Genomic DNA, 12,793 nt, shown 5'->3' with positions numbered 1-12,793 from the left:
AGGCTCTCAAAACCATGTAGCACTTGTCTAATGATAATTCATACATCTGAGCCAGAGCTCCTGAAATTTCTCCTCTAGTCTCCCTCAGTTTATTTTGATATATCTGATCAGTCCAGGAGATTTATTTACCAATATGTTTTATGATATCCAGTTTGTTCTAGATTGTAATAGAAGACGTTGTCACTGATTTTCCTGTATCCTTGGCTTCATGTCTTTTTCCTCAGTAAAAAAACAGAAGAAATATTTATTGAGTACCTTGATCATCTCATGAAGCTCCACACATAAACGGCATCTTTAATTTCTGAGGGACCCTATTCTTTCATGGTCATTTTTCCCTTTAATATACTTACAATATTTGGATTTGAAAATCTTCTTTTGATTTTCCATAATCTTATTTGTTAGTTATATCCTGCCCCTTTTCACCCTCCTGCTTTCCTTCTCAAGCATGTTCCTCAATCCCCTATACTCCTCCAGGGGTACAGTTGATCCAGGCTGGGTAAGATCATGTCCCAATGCCTCCTTCTTTCTTTTATTATCCATGGTTCCTCAATCCTGCCTGTCTTGTCCTTCACTCTAACAAGAACATGCATACCTTGAACTGTCTCTTTCACACTTAAAATAATCCCACTTTCCAGATGTCACTTTGCCCACAAACGACCTACTCCAATCAAGGTTTGTGAGTTCGTGTCTAATACTATCAAAGTTGGCCTCACCCCTGTTTAGTACATTAGCCATTAACAATTTTAAAGCTATGTTTGAAAAAACAAATTTCGTTGCAATATTGTGCAAGACGACACAAAACTGGGTTGGATGTAAAGTTGTGTTTTGAAGAAGTGATGAAATGTATTTATTGGGACACAAGGAACTGCAGATGCTGGTTTACAAATAGACAAGGTGCTGGAGTAAATCAGCAGGTCAGGCAGCATCTCTGGAGATCATGGAAAAATGACATTTTGGGTCGAGACTATTTTTAAGTCCGTAGAAGGGTCCGTGTTCACCAAAATTGCTGCATAACCTGCTAAATGACTCTGGCACTTTGTGTCCTGAAATGTATTTATATTTTGTTGTGGTGTAATCCTCCTTATTTTATCTCTAGGTGAAAATTCTTCTGCAGAGATTGTGCCTGGCACAATACCATATTCCTCAGATGCAGAGACCCAACAAAAGATTGATAAGTTTGTGCATAATGTATTAACAATCCAGGAGGAAATTCCAGCATACTGGCAACAAAAGACAGAACGGGAAAATTCAGAGTTTGCCACCAAGAACCAGCAGGGAGGATCAGGTTTGCTAATGGCAGACCAGAGAAAGCAGCCTTTCAATTCAGAGGGAGCAAGTGAGGCTGAACTTATGCAGTCAGAGGAAAGGATCACCTCGTCTTCACTTGGTATCTCTGACCAATTGCAGAGCACTGCCTTTAGTGATGCTGCAGGTTAGTGTGCATTAATTATATCATTGAAACTTGCAGAAAAATTGAAAACAGTGAAAATCAAGGCAGCATTATTGTTTGACTTACAGGAATATAAAGGGGTATTTATAAAAGAATGCTCATCACTAATTCCAGAGGACACAAGCGAAAGGCCAGGGGATGTCACTCATCATATCAGACCAGTAAAGCTTTTTTCTGAAACTGCATCTTAGCTGGAATTATCAGCTATGCATTTTGTGCTTCAATTTATTAAGGGCATGTTTCGATATGCTAATTTATGTTATATCCCTAATACGTTGAGTTATTAGTGAGGAAATGTTGGACCAAAGTGCTTTATTTTGCAGTTGGTGTTCTTGATGAGGCACCCTGAATATAGATGGCTTTTCCTACTTTTGAAGCCCAAGTGTATACTCTGCGCTGTAGCATCTGATTCTGTGATGCACTAGCACATCCAAAGCAGATGCAACACGAGGAGCTCCCATTGTCTTGCACGTGAACTCTGGAATCATTGGGTTAATTTCCAAAGATCAGAATTTTCCCAAGAAAGTTCAGTAGACCAAACCTATCACTATAATCCAATCCACTATTTGCTGTAATTTCCAAAACTAATCCCAATCCCATCTGGAGTTTTAGCTAGAAATTGTGGCAGGGGAGTGAGCTGTTACGGGATTAACTGTTGTGAATGGACTTTAATCTCTATGGGGATCAAAATCTACTTTTTAAATATCCAAGGGTAAAATTTGTGACTTTCCTTTTTGGTGCCCTTTGCCTGCAGTTTTATCCCTTCAGTGTCTCTTACTTAAAGATGGCCGAAACACACCTTCTTGTGTCCTTTTGTCATCATGGGGAAACCTTGTTTGTCAGATGTCTCAAACATCCTCAGATTCCATTTAACTTGCAACCTTGTAATGAAAACATTGCTGTGATTTCTCTCTGATCATGGAGAATACAGAGGTGACTGGCAGCTGCTAACAAGACGTTTCCTGGAATTTCAGACCTGAGGCATAATATTCTATTATTATTGTCACCATCATTTCATCTTTAGTAACCACAGCTAATTTTCGACTAGAGCATGTATGTGCTTCAGAAACAAATGTGTTAATGATTTTTATTACTGGCTGCCCAGGTAGAAAGGACATTTTTGAAAAGGTGAACTGAAGTACTTTTACCCTGTTGATTTATCATTGTGGTGGATCTGTTTGAAATGCTCTGGCTCAGTTTGTCTTTCTGACTGGTTAGATACGCCATCAAAGTCACTGACAGCTCAGGTGGTACTAGTGACAGAACTGGATCAGACAGATACCATGGAGACCATCTACTTGGAAGGGGAACAACATCTTTACATTGATGTGAGTTGAAAATAAATGGTCTGAATTTATCAACTTCAGATCTCAGGAGTCCATATGACTCCTGATGGCTGTGCCACCACTTTGAAGGTGGTCCTTTCTTTGAAAGAACTAATCAATCTCGCATGCTTTTTCCTGGTAAGTCAACTTTGCAGAGATGTCAGTCTATCTCACTCCCTTTTGATGGTTCCTATTGAATATGTTTTTCGTCAGTTTTACAGGTGGCACTATTCTAGAATAGAGTAGCTGTAAAATAATTATGCCATCCCATACTGTTTGTTTTGTTTTTACCTTTTAATCAGTTTCTAAGCTCCTTTTGCCAGTGGAAAAAAAAAATTTTGTATACCCAATCAAAACCGTGCCCAATGATCAATCATATTGATTAAATCTGTGCTGCATAAAGGGCAATCCCTGCTTCCTTGGTTTGTTCACTTAACTGAATCCTCTCCACATCATGCTTCAAGAAAAGGTTCATTGAGGCTTTCTAAGGTATTAACAGCCTTCTGCTGGAATGGAATTGGTTGCACCTGAGCCTTAACTAAATATATAAATGTTCAGCAAAACCTCTTTCTTTTTGTATTGCTGGTAGCTGAGAATTTTTTTATTTATTTTTTTAGCCATGAAAAGATTTGTGTATGCAACTCTTTTGCCTCCCCATTTCCAATCTCACTTTGACAGTAATACCACAATGGTATTACATTATTTATTTTGCCTGTGTTATAACCCTAGCTGTGATAAGGTTTTCATATTGCAGAAAGCAGATAAGAGGACAAAGTCCAATGATGTGCATCACATTTTATCAAGCCTTTAATTAAAAAAACAAAACCGATTTACTCGTAATGGATATTTATGTTGATAGATTTAATTATAGATTTAACTTCTTCATATCTCTTGTGATTATTGCTTGTACTTAAAAGTTGGTTATCCTTGAAGAATATTTAATCAATTATTTGCACGTATCGAGATTTATATCTAGTTGTTTGTTATAAATAACTTCACAGACAATAGTTTCAACTTTGTGCTGCTTTGCAGGATTTACCTGATCTGGAAGATGTAGATATGAGTGACCTATCACAGGCTGAACAGAGTTTAAGTGACGAGGTAATCCACTGTGTTTTGTTCACTTCCAGTTACTTTCCAACTGTATTTGGCCTTGACTTTTATATTGTTAGTCAACCCACTGGATCTTTGGGCAATTGGGCAGAATTTAGTATGATAAAGAATAAAGAGGTTAGAAGAAGAATTGCACTTAATTTGCTCAGTTTATTATCCAGGCACTGGGGTTCACAGTTCATCTATTTTTTTACTTATTTTTACATACAAAAGGAAAGTAGATGAATTGTTAAACTAGTCTTTAATCTGCGTAGCAGACTTCCAACCAAATTTTTTCATATCTGCAGTTTTATAGTAATTTTACTTCTTGCACTCTTAGATTTTTCCCTGCCTTCCCACTTCCTTCCAAACTGAGCTGATTTGCACCTTTATAGTTCCACCGTTCCACAAGCTCTCTTCCTGTTCGTGCAGTCCACCCTTGAATTATTCCTATTGTCTTCAGAGGAGCAGACAACACATTGGAACCTCTTCTGAATGCATGCTGGCCGCAGGTTTTAACTAAATTGCCAAAGATAATTTCTCTCCAGTTTTCCAATAGAATTATTAGTACTATTCTCATGAGTAGGTTGAGTGTAGTTTATCAAATGGCTGATGATTATAATCTAAAATTAGATTGAAGGACTGTCCTTTTTAAAACACCATGAAGGAGATCTCTGAACCTGTTAAGCGGATGATATCTCGGAGGTAATTATATTCTCAGAAGTACAACTCAAAAATATAAAATATTCTATTCTTCTTTCAGACAAATCATCATGCAAAGATTGAAGTACTTGCTTCTAGATGTGATTACAATAATTTTATCTTGGAAGATGGAGTACAAACCCTAATAGAGGAGATAAGTGAGCAACCTAATGGGGAAAGTTCTGCAAAGGAAAAAAAGTCTATCAGTCCGTCCGGCCAGGAGACACCAAAAGGAGCTTTGGATCTAAAGCCTGCAATACAACAGAATCTCAGCGAATTAGGAAGCTTGTTAATTAGTGAAGGAAATCCTGAGAAAGGCACAACTGAAATGAATAACAGTTTTTTGATGAAGGTAAACACCCTATCCGATGAAGATGAGGGTGATAAGCCTAAGAAGCTGCTGATTGAGGAAATCTCCAACCAGCTTTTTATGGAGAACATCAAGAAAATTACACCATCAATACAAGGTAAAATTGATGAGAGCCAATGTTGGTAAATTATCCCAGGGTGAAATCACTTGCTGATAATAGGAAATAAATGTGAACCAATGAGAATTGGAGCCAGGGATTAACCTATGGAAAAATACTGAGAATTATCATTGGGAAATAGCCCAGGGAAGAAGTGCAGAAAACTGGTATGGCGTGGGGGTAAGAACGGCAGAGATATGGCAAATCAGAGGAAAAGAAGCACTGAGAATTGGTACCAGTAAATAACTGGGTGAAATAAGCATTGAGAAGTGACAATGGGAAATAACCCTGAACTTTAAAGCAATAAGAACTCATAAACTCATGTTCATGTGTCATAGGAGCAAATTAGGCCATTCGGCCAATTGAGTCTTTTCCACCATTCAATCATGGCTGATCTATCTTCCCTCTCAATCCCATTCCCTTGCCTTCCCCCATAACCTTCGGCACCTATACTAATCAAGAACCTGTCAATCTCGGCATTGAAAATGTCTGGTGACTTGGCCTCCACAGCCATCTGTGGCAGTGAATTCCGCAGATTAACCACCCTTTGTCTAAAGAAATTCCTCCTCAATTACTTTTCTCATGGTACATCCTTTTATTTTGAGGTTGTGCCCACTCACTGTGACCACTTCTGACTAGTGATTCTTGAAAGATCAATACTAATGCCTCCACAATCTCCAAGTTACTATTTTCAGAACCATGAGTTGTAGTCCATTTGGTCCAAGTGACTTATTCACCTTCAGACATTTCAGTTTCCCAAGCACCTTCTCCTTAGTAATAGCCACTCTACTAACTTCCGTCCCTGACTCTATTGAATTTCTGTCATGTTGCTGATGAAGCCTGATGCAAAAAAAAAAGTAAATGTGTCTGCCATTTCTTTATTCCCCGCTGCTACTAATGGTAGAGAAGAGCCTCAGTGAAGAGGCACCAGCAGCTGAGATATAGATTACATCTGTAAATGGACTTTTGCTGTATGATAGCCTATGGGTTAAGGCAGGGAGGTTTGAAACTGGGAGATAATCCAAATGAGTCCCAAACGGTCTTTTGGACAATTTAGGCTAGAGCACGCAAATATTTGTATGTTGACCAGGTCTTATATGTGGCAAAATGCTAGGTCAATGCTAGATGCGATGCATTTATATTCACAATTGCTTCATGTTGCACTATGTTGTGGCTTATATGGTAATTTAGAGGGTCAAGAAAGAGCTATTGTTCTCTTTGGAACTTCTGCTTCTTTAAGTTTGCAACACTATTCATTGCTCACAAGGTGGTTTCCTGTATAGCATGGAAAACAAAATATGTACCACCTCCTTTCAATAGTTCAATGGTGCTTTATTTGTCTCATATGCCACTGCACAGTGAAACAGTGAAATTCTCTTTGCGTATGCAACACATGCTGGCACCACCATTTCTAGCACCATTATTCAAAGTCCAAAGTCCAGTCAGGTAGCATGTTCGATGTACTGGAACAGTTCCCGTGAACCGACGTCTCCTCTCTTCTCTCCTCGCCTTGAGTCCTGGGGTGCCTCCTGCAGCCGACCTTGAAGGAACTGGAGGCATCACCCCGGTTCACACTCCTACCGACCATTGCTCCTCATGTCCGGCGTCTCCAGCTCACTCCCAGTTACACCCTTCGATGAGCCTTCGGGCGGGTTACTAGTCCGTGGTTACTTCGGACGTGGTGAGTCTGTATGGAGTCTGTGGAATTCTCTGCCTGAAAAGGCGGTGGAGGCAGGTTCTCTGGATGCTTTCAAGAGAGAGCTAGATAGGGCTCTTAAAAATAGCGGAGTCCGGGGATATGGGGAGAAGGCAGGAACGGGGTACTGATTGGGAATGATCAGACATGATCACATTGAATGGCGGTGCTGGCTTGAAGGGCCAAGTGGCCTACTCCTGCACCTATTGTCTATTGTCTATTGTCCCGCCGTCCAACGAGCCTTCAGGAAGGGTTCCCAGTCCCGCCGCCTGATGAGCCTTCGAGTCGGTTTCCGGTCCCATCCACCAACGAGCCTTCAGGCAGGTCATACTGGCTGACAATCCTTCAGGTGAGTTCCCTGGTCCCGTCATTCGACGAGCCTTCGGGTGGGTTACCGTTTACGTTGACCAACGAGTCTTTGGGCGGCCCGTGACGAGCCTTCGCACGGGTTACTGGTTCTGCGACCGATAAGCCTTTAAGTGGACCCCGACGAGCCTTTGGACGAGACCCCACTGACCGATGAACCTTCCGAGCGAGGTCCCACCGACGTTTCATTGGGCAAGCATGACCTGAGGTTCCTGTTATCTCTTAATTTATTCGCCTATTCCAGGAGTACTCAGATTGGTGTCAAGAGCACAGCTGGTAGTGTTGCTGTCTCGGTGTTGAGCAACCTGGGTTCAGTCCAAACCTCTGTTGATGAGTCCCACATGAGTTTGCACATTATCTCCTTGTTCATGTGGATTTTACCGGGGTGATGTGGGTGTCTGGGGAACCAGAGGGAAGGTGTCGGGTGTGTGAAAGAGAAAATGTAACGGAGATAAACTAAGAAATGGAATTGACATGATTTCTCTGAAAGACAGCGTAGGCCTTCATTTCTTGAGATCTTAGAATAGAAACAGTCCCTTTGGCAGGCTGTGTCTGTACCAATCAGCAGCTACTCATTTACCCAAATTATGTGCTTATCCCCTTTTATTTTCCCCACATTCCCATCAACCCACTGATTTTATCAGTCAGCTGTATGCAATAATCATTTTCTAGTGGTCATTTAACCTAGCAATCTGCACATCTTTGGGACGTCAGACGAAACTACACAGTCAGAGGGAGAACGTGGAAATGTTACACAGACAGTACTCATGGTCAGGATTGAGACAGCAGCTCTACTCACTATTCCACTCTAGTTTGTGATAATTACTTATTAAAACACAAAGGCGGATTATTTGGTTATTGGTTCCTAACAGAATATGCTTATATTTGTTTATTGTCATAAACATCAGCGTGCAGTGAAATTCATCGATAACATGAAGCTCACAGTGTAATCAGTATACATACAATAATAACACATGTAACAAATAAATACAATGATGAGTGCAAATAGCAGAATGGTGCAAGATTGTGGAGCAAAATCTGAGTAAGGCAGAAGAACATAAAAACACATTGGAATAGCCTAATAAGGTAAAATTATGAGTAAATGGCTGTGGCAGTACTTCTGAGAATGGGGTGGGAAAGAGGTGTTTGGTTCAGGAGTTGGAAAGCAGAGGGGGGAATAGTTAATCTTAAATCTGGATGACTAAGCTTTGAAGTTCCTGTATCTTCTCCCAGAAGAGAAGGCAAACGGCCAGGGTGACAAGCATGCTTGACGACATTGCAAGCCGCCTTGATGTTCAATGCTGTGAAGTTAGATCAGATGGAAGGAAGGGAAGAGCCTGTGATGGACTGGGCCGTGTTTTCCATTCTGCAGATTGAAGTCTTCAAAATCTGAGCAGTTGCCTTACCAGCTTGAGATGCATCCCATCAGAATATTTTCTATGTAAGATATGCTGGAGTAATTCAGCAGGATGGTCAGCATCTCTGGATAGAAGGGATGGGTGACGTTTCGGGGCCAGATCCTTCCTCAGACTGAGAGTCAGGAAAGAGGGAGACATGGAAGGGTAAGGTGTGAAAATGAGACATCAAAGGGGACGTAAATCAAGGAAAATGTAGAATAGATCATTGTTATGATTTGGCAGACCAATTTTCCTCCTGGGATAAATAAAGTTCTATTGTATCGTATCATATCGTATCGTATCATTAGCTAGGTGAAGTTGACAACGAAGCATACAAAGATAAATATTTAATCAGGAGGACTGACTGGTTGGAGAGCTAGGATGGGGAGGGATGTAGAGAGAAAGAAAGCAAGGGTCACTTGAAGTTGGAGAAGTCCATATTGTCAATAGTTAATAGGGGGACTATGAAATGTCACTGAGAAGTCGTACTAAACAAAATCCTAAGGGTTTTTATACATGCATTAAAAACCAAGAAGGTAATCAGAGAGAAGGTAGAACTGCTCAACTATAAAGGAGAGAATTCATGCTTGGAGTCAGAGGTGTAGGACATGGAGGCAGGAAGATCAGGGTGGGTTATACTAATATACTACGGCAGTTTGAGATATAGAAGGAGGTGATATTGGGGCTCTTACAGATCATTAAGTGGATACATCTCTCTGTCCTTGTGGTATCTATCTTGGTTAGATAAAGAGCCAAAAGAGGAGATTGCAAGTGCATTGATGAAGATCTTTGTCTCTTCACTAACCACAAGCAAGTTCCCGGAGGACTGGCCAATGTGCTATTCCTTTGTATAAGGAGGGAAGTAGACATTGTCCTGGAAATTATAGGCTGGTGAGCCTCACATCAGTGGTAGGGAAGCTGTTGGCGGATTCATCAGGATAGGATTTACTACCATATGGAACAGAATGTGGAAATTAGGGACCGCCAGCATGGCTTTCTGCACATCAGGTCACATCTTCCATAGATGCATGGATATGCAAGAAATGAAAGGATATCGATAACATGCAGGCTGAGGTGATTAGTTTAACTTGGATTCATGTTCAGCACTACATTGTGGGCTGAAAACATATTCTTGTATTGTACTGTTTATAGTCAGAAAGTATCAATTTTAAATGTAACTTAATTAAGCTGCAATCATTCTCACCAGCTTGCTTCACAGCCTTTATTGTAAACCATAGCACATCATATGTAGATAGAATTGTACAAATGTAAACAAGGATGGTATGTAAAGAAACAAATTATTCAGGTATTTGCCATCTATTTCCTGATCTGATGTGAATCTGATCTTGCAGTGTAGATATCTAAGATGGAAATCTCATTCATCATTTTATTTTTATTCATCTTTTTAGAACCTGGCCCAAAGGATCAACAGATTCAAGAAGAATTAGCAAATTTGGAACTAGGACGTATCAACATTGAGGACATTGAGTTTGGACTAGATTGAGAAGTCCATGTTAAAAGACAATAGATGTTATTTTACAGGAAATGTAACTGATATATAGTTCTTGTTAGACAAAAAATGTTTGTTTGCCTTGCTATTTAACAATATTGTGTTCTTGTTTTTGAATCTATTTTGCTTTACATTTTGATAAATGATTTTATATTTATAATATTACATCAAAAAAGACTCAGAAGCCAAGGTGTGAGGGAAGGAAACATGGGTTCCATCCATGGGGGTGGACTAAAAAGAATGAAAAAGCCCAATATGGTGCAATATCAAAAAATCCTAAGTCCCTAGTGCAACCCAGGCAGGCAATGCTGATATCCAGATTTGATTGTTTGCACGGCTGTCCTTGTAAATGCATGGGTTCCACCGGGTTCACCTGTTTCTACCGGACTCACCTGTTTCCACTCGCATCCCAAACAATGTGTGGGCTGGCCAGTTAATTCCCAGTTGGAAATTTTTGCTGATTTGAAGGCGAATGGTAAAATCTGTGGTTGGGGCAGTATTGGAGAGAATTAAAAAAATGGATTGGGCTCCTTCCAGCATCGCTGCGTGGTCCCTGTACATGACCTTGAGGTTCCGAATACCAGTCAAAATATTGCTTTTCCAATAGTAATGATATTGCATTTCCTTATTGCTTTATGCATGATCTTGAGGCTTTCTTTTGTTTGCCTGGTGATGTCTTCTCATTACTCTAAATCCCCAATGGACCTTGATTTTTTTTATCTTCCTTTCCTCGCAATCCAAAATTCAATTTTCATCCTGTCTACCTTATGCTTTCCTCTGGATTAAAGTTTGGAGAATAAAGAAGCTACTCCAGTAACTTCAATCTGAACTACTGAAGAATTACTAACACTGCTTCTGGTTAAGAAAATTTGTGAACGATAAGTGTAACCCCATGATGGTTTTAGTTCCGTTTTTTTTGATTGAATATTAAATGATGCACTGTTGGCAACAATCAGATTTATCAGTGTCATTTATAAATATGATGTGTTCAATTACTCTGAACGTTAGCATTGTTACAAAACTAGCAGATGTCACCTAAAATCTAATGGAACCAAGGGATATGGGGAAAAAGCCGGAACGAGTACTGATTTTGGATGATCAACTATGATCATATTGAATTGACATGCTTGTCTTCATTGGGCAGAGTATTGAGTACAAACGTTGGGAAATTACAGACAATAGACAATAAGTGCATAGTTAAATTGGATAGTTATATGGATGGGAAGGGAATGGAGGGTTATGGTCTGAGCGCAGGTATATGGGACTAGGGGAGATTATGTGTTCGGCACGGACTAGAAGGGTCGAGATGGCCTGTTTCCGTGCTGTAATTGTTATATGGTTAAATGGTTAAGTGCACGAGTAGGCTATTCGGCGCTTCAAGCCAGCACGATCAGTACCCCTTTCCAGCCTTCTCCCCATATCCCGATTCTGCTATCTTCAAGAGCCCGATCTAGCTCTCTCTTGAAAGTATCCCGAGAACCGACCTCCCCTGCCCCGAGGCAGAGAATTCCACACTAACAACTCTCTGTGTGAAAAAGTACAATTATACAATTTACAATTATTCAATTTATTTATTGTCATTTGAACCTCAAATGAACTTCAAACAAAATTTGGTTTCTGCAGTCATACAACAAGAAAAGAACCAAGACACACAACCAACTCAATTTACACAAACACCCATCACAGTGAATCTCCTCCTCACTGCGATGGAAGGCAAAGTCTTGTCTCTCCCGTGTTCCATTCTTCTCCCATTGTTAAAGCACCCGGCGGGCGATGGCAAGTCCCGCGCGGGGCGATGTAAGGCCCCGCTTCGGGTCTTAATGTTGGAGCCCTGGAAGGGGATGGCAAGTCCTGTGGCCATTAAAGCCACGCCGGGCGATCTAAGGCTCCGCTCCAGGTCATTTTCAACCCCGCAACTTGGGCGGGAGAAGCTGCCGTTGTGGGAGCTCAAAAAAGCGGCCTCCCACCAGGGACCCGTGAGCTCCCAATGTCACCGTCTACCGGAGCTGCGGCTGGAGCCTCCGAGCTCCGGAGTTGGGTCGCAGCCACGCGCCACCACAGCTGTCCACGCTCCGAAGCCGGCCAGCTCCACGATGGTAAGTCTGCAGCCCCCAGGTGGTTCCGGTTGGAGGCCGCTCCATGGTGCAAGGCCCCAACGACAACGGAGACCCGACAGGGAAAAGGTCGGGCTCCCCGTACAGAGAAGAGATTTAAAAGTTTCCCCTCCGCCCCCCACATATACGCAGCTAAAAGCCATATAAAAACCCTCTCGTCTGAATAATCTAAACTCCGATGTCAGAACGGTGAAACACACTCCGCGGCTTGGAGGTCCCGAATCGGCACTTTCCTACTGTAGTCCGCGGCTTCAGGATGTTATAGACCGCAGGCCGTCGGCCGGAGCTCTACTCCGGCAATCCCGAGTGAGGGATCCCAGGATGGTAAATCCACACCACGCCCGCGGCTAGAAGCTCTGCAGACCATAGTCCCATGATGTCAAAGACACCAGGCCAGCATTCGAGCACACCTCTTGGTTGAGTGCCCCAATGACGTAAAAATAGCGGCTGTCGTCGACCACGATATTCTGAAGGTGGAACTGGGCCTCTATGTGGGCAAACCACACCTGAGGCTGTTCGGCCCAGAAAAACGGGCAGTTTGAGGCCCACAGCATTTTGCTGGCATCGGGGATGGTGGCGGCTTGCATTTCGAGAGACTGAATTCCGATCGGACTAGCGGGGTCACCAGTTTGGCGAGTCGAGATGGTAGGGTGAACAAATTTCTTTATTTTAAA

At 41.7% G+C, this 12,793-nt stretch overlaps 1 protein-coding gene across 4 annotated transcripts in view; it reads left to right on the top strand.

Annotated features, from left to right (window-relative positions):
- Positions 1–10,979, top strand: part of dnaaf1 (dynein axonemal assembly factor 1) — a 36,784-nt gene extending 25,805 nt beyond the window's left edge. For all 4 annotated transcript variants that reach the window (XM_055648757.1, XM_055648756.1, XM_055648758.1 and 1 more), the window contains 5 exons: positions 1,097–1,432; positions 2,669–2,778; positions 3,808–3,876; positions 4,631–5,036; positions 9,905–10,979. In XM_055648757.1, coding sequence (XP_055504732.1) covers positions 1,097–1,432; positions 2,669–2,778; positions 3,808–3,876; positions 4,631–5,036; positions 9,905–9,999 — 1,016 coding nt within the window. In that variant the 3' untranslated portion in view covers positions 10,000–10,979. The remainder of the gene's footprint in view (positions 1–1,096; positions 1,433–2,668; positions 2,779–3,807; positions 3,877–4,630; positions 5,037–9,904) is intronic.
- The last annotated feature ends 1,814 nt before the right edge of the window (positions 10,980–12,793 follow it).

Source organism: Leucoraja erinacea, chromosome 17 (assembly GCF_028641065.1).
Source record: "Leucoraja erinacea ecotype New England chromosome 17, Leri_hhj_1, whole genome shotgun sequence".
Taxonomy (NCBI): domain Eukaryota; kingdom Metazoa; phylum Chordata; class Chondrichthyes; order Rajiformes; family Rajidae; genus Leucoraja; species Leucoraja erinaceus.
This window is presented reverse-complemented; position numbering and strand designations above follow the sequence as displayed.